Here is a 21,815-nt window from a genome sequence, read left to right as displayed (position 1 = left end):
AAGGGGGGTGGATTGTAACATCCCACATCAACCAACAAATAGGGGATGATGTGCCTTATATGTATATGCTCACCTACATATAGCACGAGGCCTTTTGGGAACTCATTGGCTTCGGATTCCATCGGAACTCCGAAGTTAAATGAGTTTGGGTGAGAGTAATCCCAAGATGGGTGACCCATTGGGAAGTTACTCGTGAGTTCCCAGAAACAAAACCGTGAATGAATGGTGAGCACAAAACGGACAATATCGTGCTACGGCGGAGTTGAGCATGGGATGTGACATAACCCAAGGTTGGAGAGAGTCTTAAGGTAAAATCCCAACTACATTAAGGGGGGTGCAGTCAAACTAAGATTTTAAAGGATTTTAAAAGTGATAGATTTGATAGGATTTAAGAGGATTAGAGATTTCTACAAAATTCATATGGATTTTTAAAAAATTTGAATGGATTGTGGTGGAAGGATTTGAAATCCTAGGGGGTGAGGTTGGATTCTTTTTAGTCTTGGTTATATATACTTTTGGCTCTCAAATCCCACAACTTATTGAAATCCTCCAAAATCTTAATTTTTTTAATACACTTAGATTTGTATGGATTTTAAAATCATTTAAAATCTTTTAATTGACTACACCTAAACTTTAAAAGATTTTAAAATCCTTTAATTGACTACACCTAGAGTTGAATGGATTCTAAAATCTTTTAATTGACTACACTAGGATTTTAAAGTTTTTTAAAATCCTCTCAAATCCGAGTTTAACTACACCTCTCTAAATAATAATAATAATAATAATAAATGGTGATGAAACCCATCTAACTGTTGTCTGTGATAGAGGGAAGAGACCTAAATAATTACTCGGGTACGATTGTTTGGGAAGAATATTTGGCATCACTTTTTTATACATGTTTTTGTGAAGTTTACTTTGTAATGTTTCAACGATTTGAATCATTTATTTTTCAAGTTTTTCTTAAAAACCGTTAGATTGATGGTTTCTTTGTAGAACCATATTCGTTCATTTTCTTCACTACACATGAATGTCTTAATGTTTTGGATTTATCTAATTTTTTACAAGTATAATCTATGAGTGATATTTTAAAAATTGACAGTTTGAATAGTCAAAATACATTATGAAGCGGCTTTCACATTACAGCTTTTGGAGCAAATGCACCATAAGTACTGATCTTGTAGTACATGAACAAAAGTTGCTAGCCATTTAATTACAAAGTCTTCTGAAAAATTGACTATAAACAATGAAAGCACCCATATTCTGATGGATAAAACGACGCGAACACCCAGGTTTTGAAGAGATGAAATCGGATTTGAGGCAGAGAGAGACGGAAAGAAAGAAGCAGAAAAGAGGATGGTAACTGAAACCCTCCAGCGACTTCGTTCTCTAAAAATAATTTTATGACAAAATTACCCTTGGATACTTTTATGCTTTCTTTTTCACCGCTTCGAATATTTTTTGGCCGAGGGGCATTTGCGTCCAGTTCTTTTTGTCAAAGCCGGTGACACCAAAACCAGCCTCTAGCTTTATGTATAAAAGATATTGCTCTTTTCCTTTCCTGAAAGAAGAAATTGTTGCATTCTCGTCAATCACGGTGTGATACGTGTGCAAAACTTGCTTATCAAAAACATAAACCAGATATTCGTATGGATATTTCTGGATCATAATCACGATCAAAGCTAGGACAAGCAACTGAGATATTTCTTAGAAGTAGCGCTTGGACGACAAGTTTCTGCTAGCTACATGGCCATGCATGCATTAATAAAATTAACCATTAGGTTTCTCAAAAGGCATACAATTTACAAACTAGTTTCTAGAAAAGGAGCTCAATGCATGGTGTAGTAGTGTGTTTCCAACTTCCTATCTAGGGCATCGGAGATGCAAAGCTTAAGTTCTAAATCAGGAGGAGAAGCTGCCGCTGCTGCAGATGGAAGAGCTGCTGCTGCAGGTGCAGGCAGCACTGTAGCTGAAGTTGATGAAGAACAGAAGTAGTCTTGAATTTCGACATTAAACGCATAAGAGGGTTTGAAGGACACCGATATGGAATATTAGAGCTGCTGGAAGCTTCAATAGGTTTAGATAAAACGTTCAGATTAATCAGCCCCACCTGCAGCCAGAAGAATCTATATTACATATATATGAACCAAACTTGAAAACATAATATTACGCGGAGCAGCTTCTTGGGATCCCGCTCAGCTGTAGCAAATACGAGATTGGTATAGGACCATGTATTCACCGTACATATAAAAGTTCTTATACATTAATTTCATCGTTTCTCATTTTCCTTTTTTTTTTTCTCTCTAAAATACAAGAGTCCTATACAGTAAATGCATGGTCCACACAAAAGCTCTTTCAACCCATCATAAATACATGGATAAACTTTGATCATTTTGTGTTGGAGACAGACTTTAAGCAACTTAAACTAACATATAAAACAAGATAAAAAAAACCCGAATATCTGGAAAATGAAAATTATTATCCAAAGTCGGCATAGATTTCAGCATACAGCCATATATGCAGAGCTGTATGTTATCTGTTTCCTTTCTTCTTTTCTCTCCACTTTGGTGAAGCCAAGACCCCCCGATAAGCATGATTGCATGGCCACCATAGAAGTTGAGTAGTTGTTGCACCATTCAATACCAATAAAATCAATCATAAAAATTCTCGGTTAGCGCTGCTTAGGTCCCGGCACACAACCAAGAACCCCAGGTAACCATGACTGCATGGCCACCACACAAGTTGATTAGTTGTTGCACCATTGAATATAGACCCATTAAATATAGAAATTTTATGTGCAAATTGTCCATTGTGTATTGAATGACGGAGTTTACATCTATAATATACTGAAAATGAATACATCAAATTTACCAAATATTAAACAGTTTTGTTTAGAGAAGAACGGAATATCATCCGTCCATCCATCTATCAATTTATTATAAAAGAAAATGCCAAAACATGATCTGCTATGTTTTGGAATAAAATCCAGGAACCCCACGACTGCATCATAACACATGTTCAAACCAAAAAGGATATAAAGTGTTCTATCCCGGCCCGCAACCAACAACAACACACTATAAATTCATTCGTATTCATTACTAGACAAGTCTTAATTTCTTTATTAAACTGTTTAAACAAACACTAAAATGACAAATAGCTTGATGTACGGTTAAATATTCATCTTCAAAGATTCTATGACGAATCTTCTCCTCGTCGAAAATTATATAGGATTCATACTAAACAAACTTTAAAACAGATAAACTACTTTGAAAGGAGTTTACAACTTGATTGGTTAGGTTGATTTCGATTCGATTTCCATTATCCCTTGTCAAAAAAGATATTACAAAGACATTTACCTCATATATTTTTTTTTTGGTCGCAAAAATTCGACAACTTTGATAAAGCTGAATTTAGATATCACGCGGGAGTTTGTTAGGGTTGTCACATGATCCACGAATCTCCAGCTTCCCTGTTCAACGATTGCGACTACACCCAGTCATTTTGTCCTTTTTCTTGTTTTACCATATCTACCCCTAACTTTTTCACAAATTTACATGCATGCCCCTCCCAAAATTATCACCAACGACCTCTAAGTACTAATCCAATTTTGATGATCTCATGGGCTAACTAATTGTCGTTTGAGTTTCAATCAAGACAATTGACATACATGCATCAATCCAAAAGAAGAAGGAAGACATGGACATGCATGAGTTGTTTGAAATTAAGTAATAATCTTGTTCCTAATCATGATTTTTTTTTAACCAACAATATAATCTACACTAAGGGGATGAAGGAGTACGCTAAGCTTCATAATGGGCTATCAATAATGTAGTTCAATTTTGCCTTTGGTGAAAATCGAATTTAAAACCTCTCACTTACAAGTAAAAGAGGAATATCACTATATCGTAATACTACGTGATTGTTTCAAATCATGAGTTGACAAATCAAATAAACTCTTCCACGATACTAATTTAATTTTAATTATTGGGCTTTGGCTTTCAAAGTTAGGCAAATTGGTAGAGATCTAGCTTGTTTCTATATGCTCTAAAGTACGCTTAATATTGTAGTTTAGATTTAGGTTTAATTTATGAATGATGTATTCAAAATTTTAATCAACAAAAAGAATAGGATATTAGCTTTAAACTTTTTGCTACAGTAGTACGTTTTAGTATATTTATCTTCAATTTTAAGTGGAAATTTTTTTGTTCGACTTGTTAATGAAAACTATCGAAATCTACAATCCTCATCCATTGAACCCGAAACACACTATAAACTGAAAAGAAAGACTGTGATTAGGCAACTTACCACCCAAGCAATGCTCCAAATTCCTCACTCCTATAATATAAAATAGAAACTTTCGTGAAAATGATTTGGACTAAGTTTATTTTAATAAAAAATCATGCTATAACTTTATTTAATGAAAAAGACTTAAATTTTAATGAAAAATTCTTAAAATTTATTAAAAATGACAAAAAAAAAAAGTTAAATTTTAGCGAAAAGGACATAATTTTAATATTTTAGAAAAAAAACTGACGTGCGAACCCGCGCGCCCTTACACAAACTGTTTATGAAACTTATTACACTGTTTATAAAACTCACTACACTGTTTATGAAATTTACTACACTGTTTATGAAACTTAACTGTACGACACTGTTTATGAAACTTAATGATAGTAAACTGTTTATAAAACTTAACGGTAAATGCTCATCCCAGATTTTCAAGTTATTTCACCATAATGCAATAAAAAGATAAAAAAAAAAACATGATATCATCAACGTCCACACTCTTAAAGCCATGCATGGCTAGGGCTAGTTTGGTATAGGATACCGAACCCAAAATGACATAACAAATCCCGAACTGAAAATTTTCGGCACAAGAATAAGACGACCGATCCCAAACCAAAACTTCAGGATTCCCGAATTTTGGTATTCCCAAAAAAATTTCCGTATTTTGGGATTTCCCGAAACCGAACTTGCATTGAAATCCAAATCAACTAGATTGAAATCGAAAACATTCGAACCTGCATGAAAAACCCAATATGAAATCAGAGAAGTGCAGTGAATTAGTGAAGACTGATGGGAGATAGAGAGATAGAGTGAAGAGATAGTATGTCCTCCTCCTAACCCGAGCCCCTAATTTGAAACCCCACATAGAGAATCAATGGAGAGAATCAGAGGTGGGGATGAAGCTGTGAGGTGTGGTGGTGGCCGGAGCGGAGAAAGTTCGTTGAAGTGAGACTATGAGAGGGTGGTGGCTGCTGAGCTTCGAATTCTATAAGACAGACAGAGAGAATCTGAGACTGGGTGAGGGGCCAAAGATGAGAAATATGAGAGAGTGAGTAGGCATGTGTCGGATTGGGTTTGGATTGAGTTGGGAATGTTTTGGTGGCTTCGCCTTTCTGGGTTGCATTGCAAATGGAGATAATTCAAGAGCGATAGAGAAAGCAGCAGCAGACAGCACCCATGTGCTTTGATAAAACTTTAAACGCCACACTGCACACGATTAGATTCTTATCCCCACACTTAAGTTATTCTAATAATATAATAATAAGCCATATACATATTCCAACATATATATAAGTTTATAACAATAGGGTTTAAAGTTTGGTTCGGGATGGGGAAACCGAACAATTTTAAAGTGTGAGACCTGATCCCATACCAAATAATTCGGGATCGGTTTGGTTTCGGGACCAAAATTTTTGAGATTTTCGGTTTGGTTTCGGTATGGTTTCGAATTTTCGGTATTTTTTTTCCACCCCTATGCATGTCTAATAACTTAATACCATTACTAGGAAAAATGGTGATGAATCCAACGATGTTGTCAATGATGTTGCCCCACCCTTACCCTCAACTATCCCAACCCACATGTGATACCCCGTCCTTAATTTAACGTTCTTGTATTATTAAATAGTGCGCATTTACCAAAATGCCCTCGTGGCAAAAATGTTAACTTTTGTTGACCATCTCGTCGAAACTCATATAACTAATTTTCTCAGTTTATTCTTATCGTACTCATTGCCATGAACCCATGGGCGCGAACGGATCCGAATTTGGAGTTATAACAAAGACTTTATGTTTTGAAACGTCAAACGTTTTTCAAGCTTTCCTCGTTTCGTCTCTTGTGACCTTAATTTGTGAGCCATTGGGACCCACTTTGGAACCTTGTCCCCTTGTTCTTTCCCCCTTACCCATGCATCCCCATTCCCTTTTTCTTTTATCTGTCACTTCCCTCTATCTCTCTCAAAACTCTTTCCATCACCCATCGGCCCTCTCATTCTCTTTGAACCAACCCTCCCTGAGGGTACCACACACAACAACAATATCAATAACACCACCACTACCACTTCCTCCCTAGGTGAAACCACGAACTCAGAACGAACGAGGAAACCCCCAAACTCCTTATTCTTCCTCTACACCATCACTGTTCACCGACATTCTCCGATGAAGGAAACTCACGAGAAAACCTACCCAGTTTTCCGGCGAAGATAGCGAGTTTGCAGCCATTTTTTGGCCAACTCCGACCACCACTCGGTCCCAACTTGGTGTGTCATTTGAGGTGACCCAGTCCTCCCTATTGTTGAATGACACGTTGGTAACAAAGTATATGTGAGTGGACCCTTTCTAGAATGCATGATTTTATTACTAGAAATGCATTTATGAAAAGCATGATTTTATGACCACATTTTATGAAACGTTTATGAGTAAATTGGATTTACGCTTTATGAAATATCATGCTTTATCGAATTTATGTTTACTGAGATATTTATGAACATGAATTTAGGATATGATGTTTGAGCTATTGAGCTCCGATGGTATATATTTTGAAAATATTATGTTCATGATTTTCTGTGCTCACTTCATGGATATATATATATATGCGCCTTCGGGCGGAAGATATATAACACACCCACCCCAATATCCTCCAAACACCAAGGTAAACACGTGCTGGTCAACACCCGAAAGTGACGAAGCCATATTAACATGCATGTAGGTTATGAAGAAAGAATGAACATAAATAAAACACGTAAATTTTAACAATAAAGAATATGCAAATGTGGGAATGTGATCAGAACATACAACTAATCAAGAATATTGTAGAAGAAATATTATGAAATGTACGAACAAAGGAATGGGTCATACATTAAGAGGACTCGAAGATACCGATGCGGGAGTGCCTTAATGCCGGGATTGTACGCCTCGATTCTAAGTCCTGAATGGAGCTCAAAATAAAGCATGAGTGAACCAAATTTATATAAAAGTAATACTAAAACAATTATTCTTCAACGTACTAACCCCCAGGTTTAGAAAACTCATATATAGCATAATAAGTAATACGTTTTCCGAAAACGCTAGCATGCCATAAAACCTTCTTAAAACATATATCGTATATAGTGTGCTTAATAGTGGTTTCACAATAGCCCGAAGGCCCTACATCACCCGCCCGAATGCATATATAAATCTTTCGCCCATAGGCCCTATATCACCCACCTAAAGGCATATATATAAATATCATTCGCCTGAAGGTCCTACATCACCCGCCCGAAGGCATATATAAACCATTTGTCTAAAGGCCCTATATCACTCGCCCGAAGGCATATATGTATGAATATCCACTAAGTAAGCACTGAAAATCATGAACATAATCCTTCCAAAATATATCTTATCGGAGCCTCAATAGCTCAAACATCATATCATAAATATCTCAGTAAACATAAATTCGATAAAGCATGATAATTCATAAAGCGTAAATCTAATTTACTCATAAACGTTTCATAAAACGTAGTCATAAAATCATGTTTTTCATGTATGCATTTCTAGTAATTAAAATCATGCATTTTGGAAGGGGTCTACTTACAGATACTTCGTCGCCGAAGAGCCGTGCAAACTAGAAAACGGGCTCACCACTGACAAATACACTTAAGCACATCAAGGGATCAATTAATAAAACTCTACTAAAACGATTGAATTTGAGAAAACAGACGTCGAATTCAGATTCAGGACATCGAAAAACTTAATGGGGGACCTTGGGTTTATCCACGCGTACGGGATGACGGTCTGGGAGGTCACACGTCACTGCACGCGCCGAGATGGGTCATCGAAAATTTCACCGGCGCCGCCGTGGATGACAGTAGAGGCGCATATACTTCACACGCCAGCCATGGTAGCCCTTCACGCGCCACCCACGAAATCTGGAAATGAGTCCGGATCAGGTTAGATCCAGGTTGTTAGTTTGGGCATGGTTGTTAGGTTAAGCCTGGTTTTGGCTTGCAGGTTGGGTCGACCTGGTTTCAGGTCGTGAGTTGGCCAGTCTCCACGAAGAAGAAAGCTAAAGCTTTCCAAGCTCCGTTCATCCCCAAAACTTAATTAAAACTAGTTATTCCATATACCAAATTAAGGCCCAAGGAACAAGGAAGAATATTATACCTATCTCATGGCCAACCGTGGTCGAAGTTGGTTGGAAAATGACCTGGAAGGCTCGGGTTCTCACCGGTATCTGGGAAAATCTCCCTAAGGTGTTTTATGTCACAAAACGTCATCAAAACATACCTATAGTCTTTAAATCAACCCAGGACGTTGAGAAGAAAGAAGGATCAAGGGTATTCCGAGCCTTACCTAGTCGGGGAAGGTGGAACTCGCCGGCGTGGTTGGTGTGCTAGGTTCAGTGTCTTAGTGTTTCATAGAGAATGAGAGAGAGACAGAGGTAAGGAGTGATGAAGAGGAAATCATGGTAGTATGCGGTGGTTCGTGACTAGCTTAGGTTTGTGGCGGTGGTGCTCGCCATTCCGGCAAGGGTGGTGACTGGGTTTGGTGTCTCAGCATATGCAGAGAGAGAGAAAGATAGCTGAGAAAGAGTCCAATATGAGAGAAAAAACTGACAGGGATAGGGAAACAGATGGGGGACACAAGACAACTCGTGGGCCCTAGTGGCTCACACTACAAGATCCCCCAAACACAACATTTAAAATAAATATCCCTAAGCAAAGTGAAATTACAAAATTGTCCTTGTTGTTTTGAAATTTGTAAAATTTTGGGACGTGTCGTTATAAAATATATGCTTTCGGGTGGGCGATGTAGTGCCTTCGAGTGGAATATATATATGCCTTCAGGCGGGTGATTTAGTGCCTTCAAGCGATTGTGATACCACTACTAAACACACTATATACGATATATGTTTTATGAAGGTTTTATGGCATGCTAGGATTTTTCGAAAAACCTACTACTTACTATGCTATATATGAGTTTTCTAAAATTGGGGGTTAGTACATTTAAAAAGTAATTGATTTAGTATTACTATATATAAACTTGGTTCACTCATGTTTTGTTTTGCACCCCCTTAAGGACCTGGGAACGAGGCATACGACCCGAGTTACGAGGCATTCCCATATTAGTGAATTTGTGTCCTCCTCTCTGCGTAGGACATCTCTTGTAATCGCATTTTCTAATATTTCGTCCACTTGTATTTCGAATTACTAGTATGCTCTGAACATGTCATGCATTATCACTTTTAAATGTGTTGGCACTTGATTACTATATTTTATTAAGGTTTGTATTTGAATATTATATTACGTGGTTCTGTGTGAAATTTTTATGCATGTTCCTCATGTTCTTAGCATATGCATTCATGAAATGGCTTACGTCACCCTCGGGAGTTGGCCAGCACGTGGCCATCCTGTTGTCCTTTGGACACTGGAATCAGGGCATGTCACCACACCTAACCGACTCCCTCCCAACCATACCGCCACAGATGTAGTTCTAAATTGAATGGAACCCACTTCAATTTGAAATTTTAATTTTAGAGGAATAAAATATGTTTGGATTATGTCAAAGGGTTATGCAACTGAAGGATTGGTTGGGTGCTCTTTACACCGGCTTTATTTAGGTTTTTTTTGTTTTTTTTTATTTCTCTTATCATTATTATTAAATAAAATTATATGATGGTTTTTTGTTAAAACTCAAAGTTTGGAAACTTTTTTCATTAGTTTTTTCTTATAAAATATCGTTGTATTAAAAAAAATTAAAAATTAAAAACTCTTAACACCATTAAGAATAAAAATACCATTAAAATTTTTTTTTGACAACGCATGCCAGAATTTTTATTTAAAACCCGAGATTTTTCTGGAAACTACGGAAGATGAATCATCACTCTCCCAACTTATGTACTCTAATATTATTCTAACCACTTTGATGAGGTATTATTCAAATTTCATAAATATAAACAATGCTTTCACGAAATTTCCACCTCATGTTCATCTTCTTGGCTGCTTGCCAGCCAGTTGCAAACTTTTTTTTTATCATCCAGGTTCGGACATTGGCTAAACCAAGACATTTCTCAATATAGCAGTTATTAATTCTCTTAATTTGGAAGTAAACACAGTTTTTAAGTAAAAGACGATTGCATTGATCATAAAGGAGAGATTTTTCAATATGTCAAGAATATGCTTTTGTACACTAAAAATCATAATATAAGTGATTGGATATTTTAAGAAAAAAAAAATTCAATCACTTGTAAAATACATCTTATGTTCAGACCGTATTACTGACAATCTGAAATATTTCTCTATATATAGATAGATCCCACCGGCCAGTGGCCACTTAATAAAAAATAAAATAAAATCCATCTCAAGGGCATATCCGTCCTAAAAGAAAAATACCTCCAACCATAAATGTGCCCCCCTCTCGTGTTCGTATGATGGTTCACTTGCCCTAGAACCACTAGCTCTCATTCATTTTCTTCTTCTCCTTCTATGCTCTAATTAATTCCGTGTTGGTTTTTTCACACGTGTGAGCAAACAAACATGGATGCTTGCCACGCTCCGCCATATGGTCTAACCCTAGCTGAGTTTTCCGAGCTGGAGGGTCTCATCGACACGTACCACAAATTCGAGCCGTCGCCGAACACATGCACGTCGCTAATAACGCAGAAGATCGAAGCTCCGGCACAGCAAATTTGGCCGTTGGTCCGGAACTTCGACAACCCTAAAAAATACAAGCACTTCATCAAGAGCTGCAACATGAAAGGCGACGGCGGAGTTGGGAGCATAAGGGAGGTGACGGTGGTTTCGGGGCTCCCGGCGTCGACGAGCACCGAGAGGCTGGAGATTTTGGACGACGAGAAACACATAATAAGCTTTAGAGTTGTGGGAGGGGAGCACAGGCTTAATAACTATAGGTCGGTTACTTCGGTTAATGAGTTCGTTAATTGCGAAGGTGAGGAGGGGAATAATCAAGTGTACTCGATTGTTTTGGAGTCGTATGTGGTGGACATACCAGAAGGGAACACCGGGGAGGATACAAAGATGTTTGTGGACACTGTGATCAAGTTGAACTTGCAAAAGCTTGGAGTGGTGGCTATGGCGGCGAATGTGCATGGCAACACTGGAGGAGGACATGATCAATCATGAATTGACTATTATAATTTTTATAAAAAAATAAAAATAAAAATCAAATGTTAGTGGTTAGCGCATTGCTGTTAATTTGGATGCAAGTTGAATATTGTTCCCATTTCTTCTTTTTTATTTTATGATTTTTATGTCACTTGGTACGGTCGGGGATTTGATAAATATGTATATTTTTATTTGCTTGCGGGGATAGGAAAGAGATCCTGATCTCTTCCACCGAAGTTCACACATCAAATGATCCGGATCTTTGAAATTTGATATAAAGGTTAAAAATAAAGATTTGTTTTAAAAGTTATAATAATTTTAGCCGCTAGATCAAATTTCAAGGGTTCGGATCACTTGATCCATATGATTTGGTGGAAGAGATCCGGAGATATAAATGGTAGCTTCATCAAGGTAGCCTATTTTTTTGAGGTCAGAAAGATTCACAGTCATTTAAATGTTTTCTAGCCACCATCGTCATAACTTGAACCCAAGATGTAACATATGAAATACGTGTATGAAGTTCATCTTCAATCACTAACCACATCGTAATAGTTGGACATCGAGATATGTTATGGGGGATATTATTTTTTAAATGTTATCATTTTTCTCTCTTCAATAAAATAACAATAGCAAAAGCACTTTGGTTGGTTTGTTTCAACAGGAAAATGATCCTCGTCGGATTCTTTTCTTGGGGATTCAGGGATTTCGTAATCATAATCGTTGATTGTACATTGTGCGGTCAATTTTTTTACGTACTATTTATATTTAATTTTAAATTTTAAATAATTTATAACCGCATAATGTACGATGAACGATCATGATCACAACAAATCCCCAGAAAAATAATCTGACGAGGATCCTTTTCCGTTTCAACATATTATAAGCATTTTATTCTTATTATCTTATTGGGTTCCACCGGCCTCCTCTAGACTTCACCCGTACTATCTTGAAACTTGTCTTCAATTAATTAAACAAATAGTTCATATGTAATATAATCCTGCGTACATTGAGAATGTAAAGTTTTGTTTGGAAGCTGGATGCTCTAAAATTCTTATGGCATCGGATCAGACCAAGTTATTCTACTCAGTTGAGATTGTTTATCGACTGAAAAGAGTGAAGGCACTTTTTTTTCTGAGTTACAAAAGGTTTTATTGTGTCTCAGACAAAAAAAAGCAGAAATACGTTTTAGTCATTTTATAGAGAAATACCTACTAGATGCTTCTTTCTAAAACACTTCTAATAATTTTTCATGAAACATTATATTTTCACCATAAGTGTTTACGAACACTAGTGTTTTTGCTATGAAAACTATTCAAACGAATCCTAATTAAATAACTTTCACGGCATCTAATATATTTTTGATCCTCTGTATCAACCGAGTCGATGATACATAGTGGACGTATATTTTTCTTTATTTTTTGACAAAAAACGTATATTTTTCTACATAGCTTTCGTGCATATTAAAGAAGCGGCTGAGAGCTTAAATCCAGCAAAAAAAGGGACAAATCTCTGCCTTTAATTTTTGCATGAATAAAAAATAAAATAAAAACTAATGAAAACATTTCGAAAACTTTGAGTTTTAATCAAAATGACAAAAATGTGTTATAAGTGAATAGTATCAAAAGTAACTTTTTAGAATAAAAATATCATTGACGTTAAAAGTGAACAGTACCAAAAACGTTTTGTTAAGATTCTAAAAAAAAAAAAAAAATAAGAGAGACAGAGAGAGGGTCATTGAGATTTTTGGAGGGCAGAAATTAGGTGCATAATTTGGTCCAGTGCTTTTTTCGTGTGGCTTAAATGTCAACCCTGAACCCAACGGCAAAAGGCCAGCGAAAGGGACGAAGAAAAAACTAGGGAGAGAATGTGGGCAAAACCTTGAGGGACATGTGATGCCTCATATCCAACACTTTGGTGAATCAGCAAAATTCTGGTCGCTTAATTGAGTGTAGTATGCGTGGTAGTAACCTAGATAGCTGGTCAAACAAAGATATTTGGAAAATGTTTGGCTCGTTTGCGATTTTTTTAAAGCAGAGACGGATTTAGAATTTTAACACAAAGAAGCACGTCCAATTTGTATCTCTTATATAAATCTCAAGCTTGTAGCTTATAGCCTTCTATGGCATAAATCAATTTCAAAAGGCTCAAAAAAAAAATTCAAATAATACGACTATGAATAGTAAATGGATAGTGCTATTCACATATCAAATTTTACTTATATTGCACTCTTATTAATTTTTTGTCTTTGACGTTCTTCATTTATTCAATTGGATTGCCAGAATTTGAAAGAGTAATATATACAAGCTAGAAGTGTATTAATAAGTTCTTTTGCTAGTTCCATTTAGACCCCTCGAAAAGTGCTCGTACCCCTCCGAGTAATTACAATTTTTAAGGTTGAAATTTGTAAGTGAAAATTTTAACTAATGTCCAAAATTTCAGGTCAAACAATTTAGTAGTCTAATTTGCCAAGCACAATTTAAATTCAATACTCGTTTGTTTATCGTAAATGTTTGGGTTCATGACTTCTATTTATCTACAAATATATAATAATTCATATTCAAATTGATTTATCAAAATATATAAGGGCTTGGTTGGGAGTAACTTTAAAAATAACTAAAAACGTATTTGATGATAATGTTTTTCAAACTAATCCTTAGTAAAAATTTAAGAGCTCGTTTGGATGTACTTTTAAAATGACTGAAAGCGCTCAAAGAAAATGTTTTTGGATTCTAAAAGCACTTTAAGTGCTTTATACAAGAAGCACCAATTATAGTGTTTTTAAGAAACACTTTAAGTGTTTTTCCAGGATTTATTAGCATTTTTACTAAGGATTATTTCCAAAAATATTTTCAACAAAAGTTCATTTAGTTATTTTAAAAGCACATCCGTTTCTCTAAGTGGATCATGGAAAAACATTTTAAATGTTTTCTGTAAGAAGCATATATCTGATTTTTTTTCTTTTCAAAAAACACTTAGAGTGTATTTGGAACTCAAAATTAATTTTACTAAAAGCACTTTCAAGTATTTTAAAAGTATTTCTAAACGAACTCTATATTAATAACAATACATGAAGATATGAAGAACCTTCACACTTCAAATTTTCTCCAAATATTCAAACATCAGGATTTATAGGTCATCTATTCATTTGGACTTTGCAATACTTGTAAGCGTTTACCTTCGGCTTCAGGTCCATAAATAGTACTTTAAACTGGTCTTGGCCCTCGCCCAATTCATGTCGTCCTTTTCCTCTAGATTAGTTGTCTCACAGTTGTTGTGGAGTTCATATCAAGACACGTTTATTTGTTTCTTTTACCATTTTGGGTTTTGTTGATAGCTATCTTTTCAGATAGCAGTATGTAATAAGGTGGGAAAAGAACATAATTCAGTGTCCAGAGCACATTGTATGGCACAAGTGCGGTTATAAATGTATTAATACACTCATATTATACAAGTTCTAGTCATGATATTTCTCGTGTTATTGATGTATATTAATAACCAAAAACGTTATATTAATAAGAATAAATGTTCCAAGTAAGTTAGCCTTGTAAGTCAGAAAAAGACATGAGTTTTTCCAGTCGTTGATTACTTGAGTGTATTTACTTTGTATCCGCCAAATCATGTACTGGAACATGGCCAGCAAAATCTCAGAGCAGGTTGCATGTACTGTCACATCGTCGGGACCCCAGTATCTATAATTTCGAAATATTTTACACAGTAGAAAAAGGAAATTACTTAATTATTTATCAGTATTAAATTCATGATCCAAGAATTTCAAACAAGATCACTTCAAGCACCAAACCCACTGTTCATCATCGTAGTATCTCTCATCTCCAGTTTCCGCAGATTCTCATCATTATTTGCTAGATTTTTAAGAATCCTACTTACATTGTAATAATGCAGTCTATAAAATAATTAGGCCATAGGATTAAATACTTTAAGTTTGGATATCCATGCAAAAAAAGGAAAAAAGTCGGTGTGATTTGTAACTACGCTCATAAATTTATCAAGATTTTCTGATCAGAGATTTTGGGGTTTTGCTTGCATCAGCACTGTCTGTTTTAATTTTTCTTTTTTTTTTCCTTCGTCCCTTCTGTATGTGTACAAAAGTACACTGTGAGCGCTGCTGCCACAGTGAATTGGCTCTCTCTCTCTCTCTCTCTCTCAATGTCATCAGCATTGTCACCTTTCAGATTGCTTTTAAGCCATTAGTGTTGGATTCTGAGGAGAAAGTTTGAGAGCCTCTTTGCCACATTTACTCTTGTTCTCAATCAATCAGGGTTTTGGGGGTCAAAAACAGATAAAAAGCAAGGAGGTTTTTACTCTCTATTTTTCGACACGTCTCCTCTCTCTCTCAAGTTTCATTTGTGGTTTTAGTTTTCTTTGGCGTTTCCACTCTCTCCCTCTCCTTGTGTCTTTTATTGGGTTTGTCTGAGATTGGTGTCCTATATTTCAGACCCATTTCTGTTTCTTCCTTTAAATCTCGTGGCTTCAAGCTAGAGAGAGAGATGGACTCTGTGAACTTTGATGGGTCCTCCTGATTCCTGAAACTGTGTCAGTCTCTTGGGTTTTGGTTTTTAGCTTGCAAGAAAAAAAAAGTCCCCCACTTTTCTGTTCATCCAAAACAAAAGACTTCAACTTTTTGTGTTGCTTTTATATTTCTTGTGATTTGAGAAAGGTGGGAGGAAGGAGTTAGCTTTTTCTTCTTGTTCCTTTTTGGTTAAGGGAACAAAGTTGCTCACCACTGCATATTCTCCCACCCTTTTTTCTTTCGTTGTACTCCTTTTAGGCTTTTAAGGCCAAAGCAAAAGAATCATATCTTTTGTGAGCTTTCTGGTTTTATTAATTATTATTGCTAGGAGAAGTATACATACATTCTGTGTCAATCAACATTCCCCATCTTTCATTTCATTCGAATTTTTGGGGGTCTGATTTGGGAAAAAACCCATGAATCTGCGTGGAGATTTTTCATAAATTTGTTTTGTTACAGAGAAGGTTTGCTGGGGAAGAATCTGCATTCTCAGGTTTGTTACTTTCATAGTTTGTTTGTTACTGATTGCGGTATTTAATTTATAAACTGTTAATTAATTATTATGTTAAATGTTTACTTTAGTGTTTGCATTTAATCTTCTTTTTTTTCATGTAATTTGCTACTGATTGCATGATTAAGTTCTCAGTTTTGTTAAATTTATCAGAGTTTAAGCATTTTGATATAGTCAAGTTGATTAGGGCAGCGTGCTTCCGCCTTTGGGCCCAAGTTACTAATCGCTTTCTTCATAGTTTAGATTAATTTATAATGTCACTCGAATGAAAAGAAACTGTGTTGGGTTAACTCTTTCAATTGATTGGTCTATAGAAATTCCGTTCTGTGAAAGTATTGTTACTTGCATGCACTTAATCTGACCAACTGTTTCATGCTATTTACTTGAATTTAAACTTTGAAATGTAGGTGGAAGAAATTTAAAATTTTCCAGGCTAAGATTGATTGAAATTGATCAGTTCATGATGGAAGAGAGTTGGCTGAAAGAATATATATCTCCCGATTTTTCAATTATGCCAAATGAAATGTGAAATTTGTTTCCCTGTGATATGATGGATAATGAGATGTATAATGTTCCGGCGGACAGTCGAAATTCTCTAGTCATGGATGGGGTTGTACCACACACCACAGTGAACTCACTTGTCCAGTCCTATTCATTTGATCTCAATCACCAAAACCGTATGATGGCTTTGCCTCCAGTGCTTTCAACCTTTCACGGAGAACTTGTCATGGATTCTCGTTCTGATCTTAACAACGCAAACTGCGTTAGTGTGGCTGAATCGAGTCCATTTCTTATTTCTCAAAGAGGGAGCAATGTGAGAGAATCCTCATTCGTCAGTTCAAGTTTCGCTGATAATACGGTGTTCCAAGCAACACCACATTCTTCTGCCTCCCTTGCTGCCCTGTTCGCGGCGAGGGGTAGTACTTTTCTTCAAGAAAATCTCAACAATTTAGCGATTTCAGCAATGCCGTTTAATTCTTCAGAAGCTTATGTTTTGAATGACTGCTCTAACAACTCCAATTCTCTGCTCGCGGCCAATGTGAATTGTGGATATGATGAAATGCTTGGTAGCATAAATAGACAGTGGGAGATCAACAAGTACGCAGCTCCTTTGGAACTTGGTGATGGATCTTCAGTAAGAATAGGGCTTCAAACATATTCATCCGTTGGAAATGTGGATCCAAATGGATGGTTATCATCCGATGGTGTAAGTGTGATGACATATAATTCTTCCAGTTCCTCCAAATTTAGCAACGAGCTTGCTCTAAGTCTTGCCACGTCCAGGCCTTTGGAAATCCGAAATCAATGTTCAGATGTTGGTTCTTCAGGGATTGCTCAACCTTGTCTGAATCAAACAAGGTTTACCTCACCAGAGCAATATTCTAGCAACAGTGAGGAGTTTTCCCTAAGTTACAGTTCTTGCAAACCACCTCAGTTATCCCAAGTAATATGTGGATCAAGATATCTTCATGTGGTTCAGGAAATACTTTCTGATATCGCAAACTATTCTTTAGAAAATCTAGACCAATCGAGTTTTTCATCTGCCAGGCTCGTGTCTGAGAGAGGGATGTCGGCCATGGATGATGATTTAGATGGTAGATTTGAGGTACCTAAGGAGCCTGCATTGCGAAAACAGGAAATCAAAACGAAGAAAACCAAATTGCTGGCCCTTCTACAGACGGTATGTAGTTGTGTTGTGCTATTAATTAGTCTAAATTATCTGATTTGGTTGTCAATTAAATTTTCTATATCCAAAAGGTGTAGAAACCCCGAATTTTCCTGTTCTGAAACATTTCTTTTCGAATGTGTTGGACTTAGAAATAGTATTTGGGCACTTTAACAGATTGATATTATTCTTTCTGATGCAGCTTGATGACTGCTACAACCAATGTGTCGATGAGATTCATACAGTTGTATCAGCATTTCATGCTGCAACTGAGACAGATCCTCATCTACACGCTCGTTTTGTGCTTCAAACTATCTCTGTGCTGTATAAAAGTCTGAGGGAGCGGGTTAGCACGCATTTCCTTCTGATAAGTGAAAATTCAAGCCCTGCATCCCCCAATGAGAGCGAAAGGTCTTTTGAATTCCATAAGCAATTGGCTCTTCAGCATCTAAAGAAGAAAGAACATCAAATATGGAGACCTCAGAGAGGTTTGCCTGAAAGATCCGTCTCAGTGTTACGTGCATGGATGTTTCAGAACTTCCTTCATCCGTGAGCTTTTTCATGAACATGTCTTAGAATTTGGCTTATTATAATACCCATCTTAAAGAATGAGCTCAGACTATAACATGTCTTGTCTATTTAATCAATTTTCAGGTACCCTAAAGATTCGGAGAAGCATGTTCTTGCAGTAAAAAGTGGATTGACAAGAAACCAGGTATGTGATCACTGATTTTATTAGGAATTTGAATCCATCGCTTCTAAGAACTCATTTATTCTACATATTTGGCTATACTAGGTATCCAATTGGTTTATAAATGCCCGTGTCCGGCTATGGAAACCGATGATTGAGGAAATGTACTCGGAGATGAACCGAAGAAAGACCCGTCAAAACGAAAACCTCGAGAGAACCCACAGAAGCCACCACATTAGGATCAACAACCACAAATTTGGTGTGAATTGAAGGTTTTTAAATGGTACAGAGCAAATGGAAGGAATGGGCACATCTGGATCATTATGTAGGGAAACAATGCAAATATTCCACAGCATTATTACAAGTGTATATTCCTGTATGCAAGTTAAAAGTTTTAGGGAATAATTTTCTTGTGAGGAAAAGCAGAATTTAAGTCCTGATCAATGCCTACCCTTGGTTCTAAAGTATATATTTCTGTTAACCAAAAGAACACAACTAAAAGTCAAATATTAACTTTAATTTAAAACGAATTTCCATGCTCGTTTTCTTCTTCTGAACTCTTGTGAATCTATGTCCATTGATTTTTGTTTGATCTAAGTCGGAAATAAATGAGGATGTGCATGATAAAAAAAAAGTGTGCAAATTCTTTCTTGATGAAATCTGTTCAAAAATTATTTTGTACTGTCCATGAACTGTCCTTGCGTTTTTAATGAGTCATGTTTGTTTATGCATCACACTATGATTTGAGTTATATTTTTTAACGTGTTGGACTGTAATTTGCATGTTCAGTTATAATTTGCAGCACTCAGAATATATAACATTTCATGCATTGTCAAAAGTATGCAAGTGCACTGTTCTTATAGGATTCGAATCAAGAGTTAGAATTCAAGCAGGACACGAACATCGTCCACTAAATAAGTGCTGACTAGTTACTGCGTACTCTTTCCCCTTTACATCCCAAAAGCTAGGGGCTTAGTGCTTGCCAAGCTGTAACCACTTTGCTAAGCAACCCTATAAAAACACAGTAAGGCTAATCCTCCTCTTTGTCTCACAATTAACACACTGCTTCTATTGCCACTCTCTTTGATCATTTCGGAGCAATGGCGGCGGGGATGGTGGTTGTTTTCGACTTTGACAAGACGATCATCAACTGTGACAGCGACAACTGGATCGTGGACGAGTTGGGTGTCAAGGACTTGTTCACTCAGCTCCTCCCTACCATGACTTGGAACCCTCTTATGGTCTGTTTAATTCAAGGTACTAACTATATGATAACGAATTTTCGAACACGCAGCGGTATGTAACTACTAACTCGATGTTCAGGATCGGATGATGACGGAGCTTCATGCACGCAGAAAGACAATTCAGGACATTTCGGAGTGCTTAAAGAGGGTTCCAATCCATCCCAACATTGTCTCTGCAATTAAATCAGCCCACGCTTTTGGGTAATTTCATCTTCTTATGAACATAAATTATGTTTTCGCACTCTTTTCTCCTTTTGGACATCCATGTTTGATTTTTCTTTCATTTATTTAATTCAAAGGCAAAAAGTAAAAAGAACCATGTGTGGAAATCGTTTTCATACTTTCTGTAATTTATAATTGTCACACATATATGCAGGTGTGATCTGAGGGTTTTAAGTGATGCAAATGATTTTTTCATAGACGCAATATTGAAGCATCATGGGATAAGGGATTGCTTCTCAGAAATCAAGACAAACCCTAGTTTTATTGATGAACAAGGCAGGCTGAGAATCTTGCCTTTCCATGATTTCATCTCGTCTTCCCATGGCTGCACTGTTTGCCCTCCCAACATGTGCAAGGTAAATTAGGGCTCGGTGGAGTGGTTTTATAAAAAAACACTTCTACTTATAAACGGTTTTACTAGAAGTATTTTGTAATAAGCTTGTCGAAATTTTTATTAAAAATCAAAGTGCTTTGTAGGAAGCATTAAGTAGTACTCCTCGTTTGGGAAACTTTAAACTTTAAAATGACTAAAAGCGTTTTTGGAGAAAATGTTTTTGAATTCCGAGATCACGTTTCCTCATAAGTACCTTTCAGTCATTTAAAAGCACTTTCCAAAAGCGCTTCTGGGATCCTATGCCTTTTAACTTTTTGCTGCAGGGTTTAATGATGGGAAAGATCCGAGCTTCTGTTTCAGCAGATGGGAAGAAGCATTTCATCTATGTTGGAGATGGAGCTCCCGATTTTTGCGCGGGTTTGAAGCTTGAAGAAGGAGACTTTCTGTTGCCGAGGAAGAACTATCCAATCTGGGATTTGATTTCTGCCAATCCCTTGCTTACCAAGGCAAAGATTTACGAGTGGAACGAGTGCGATGAGCTCGGGACTGTTTTGCTCAACACAGTGAAGGCATTCTTCATTGAAGACAAGTCTGGCAAAGAGAGAAGTAATCATTTGGTTCCAATTGATTGCAAGTCTCAAAGCAGTTCGGTATCTGCCTCTGCCCATGATGCCTTTCAAAATGCCCTCCCAGTTCCGCTTCCTCGCCAGTAATTGTTTAACAAGACGATATTATAAATTACTGTAATTTACAAATAGGGAAATTAGAACCTAGGTACAAATAAGCAATCGCATTGTTCTGATCGACTGATTTAACCCTAAGGGTGTGGGAACAATTCCTTGCCAGTGGTTAGGATTTGGGGCACCAAAAATACCAATCCATATTTCCTACTTGTTTTGGGTCCATCTTTGTTGTGTACCTTTACGTCTATGGAATGATTTAGCTTTACCAGTTTAACAACATAAAAATTTAATAATACAAATTCACAGTTTAACAACATAAAAATTTAATCTCGCCGGCCAAACAACGGCAAGAAAACACCCGGCATGCAAAAGAAATGAGAAATAATCATGCACTACCCATTTAGGTGTACTTTTGCACACCACCATAAATTATAATAAATGTTCACCATACACCTTAAACTGTCTTGTGCCCTTTCATCTAATTCTAATTAACTTCCATATTAAACGGCCGCCTCAACTTGCCCGCGGCAGCCAACTTTTTCTCTCCTTACCCGT

General features: G+C 36.6%; 2 protein-coding genes and 1 pseudogene across 2 annotated transcripts; all 3 read left to right on the top strand.

The window, feature by feature from the left end:
* Nucleotides 1–10,706: 10,706 nt before the first annotated feature.
* On the top strand, nt 10,707–11,456 carry LOC137729467 (abscisic acid receptor PYL2 pseudogene; annotated as a pseudogene).
* A 4,151-nt stretch (nt 11,457–15,607) lies between these two features.
* Nucleotides 15,608–19,199, top strand: LOC137707429 (homeobox protein ATH1-like). The gene is made up of 5 exons (XM_068446631.2): nt 15,608–16,402; nt 16,828–18,101; nt 18,289–18,635; nt 18,741–18,801; nt 18,883–19,199. Exons 2-5 carry the CDS (start codon nt 16,968–16,970, stop codon nt 19,045–19,047), a joined length of 1,707 nt encoding a protein of 568 aa, XP_068302732.1. The 5' UTR covers nt 15,608–16,402; nt 16,828–16,967; the 3' UTR covers nt 19,048–19,199.
* A 529-nt stretch (nt 19,200–19,728) lies between these two features.
* LOC137718039 (inorganic pyrophosphatase 2) lies at nt 19,729–21,482 on the top strand. The gene is made up of 4 exons (XM_068457561.2): nt 19,729–20,018; nt 20,101–20,222; nt 20,398–20,599; nt 20,901–21,482. The coding sequence occupies exons 1-4, from the start codon at nt 19,878–19,880 to the stop codon at nt 21,288–21,290; spliced, it is 855 nt and encodes a 284-aa protein (XP_068313662.1). The 5' UTR covers nt 19,729–19,877; the 3' UTR covers nt 21,291–21,482.
* Nucleotides 21,483–21,815: the final 333 nt, after the last annotated feature.

This window comes from Pyrus communis, chromosome 15, assembly GCF_041283825.1.
Source record: "Pyrus communis isolate YQ-2024b chromosome 15, ASM4128382v1, whole genome shotgun sequence".
In the NCBI taxonomy this organism is placed as follows: domain Eukaryota; kingdom Viridiplantae; phylum Streptophyta; class Magnoliopsida; order Rosales; family Rosaceae; genus Pyrus; species Pyrus communis.
Note: the sequence above shows the minus strand (reverse complement) of the source record. Positions and strands in the feature narration are given on the sequence as shown.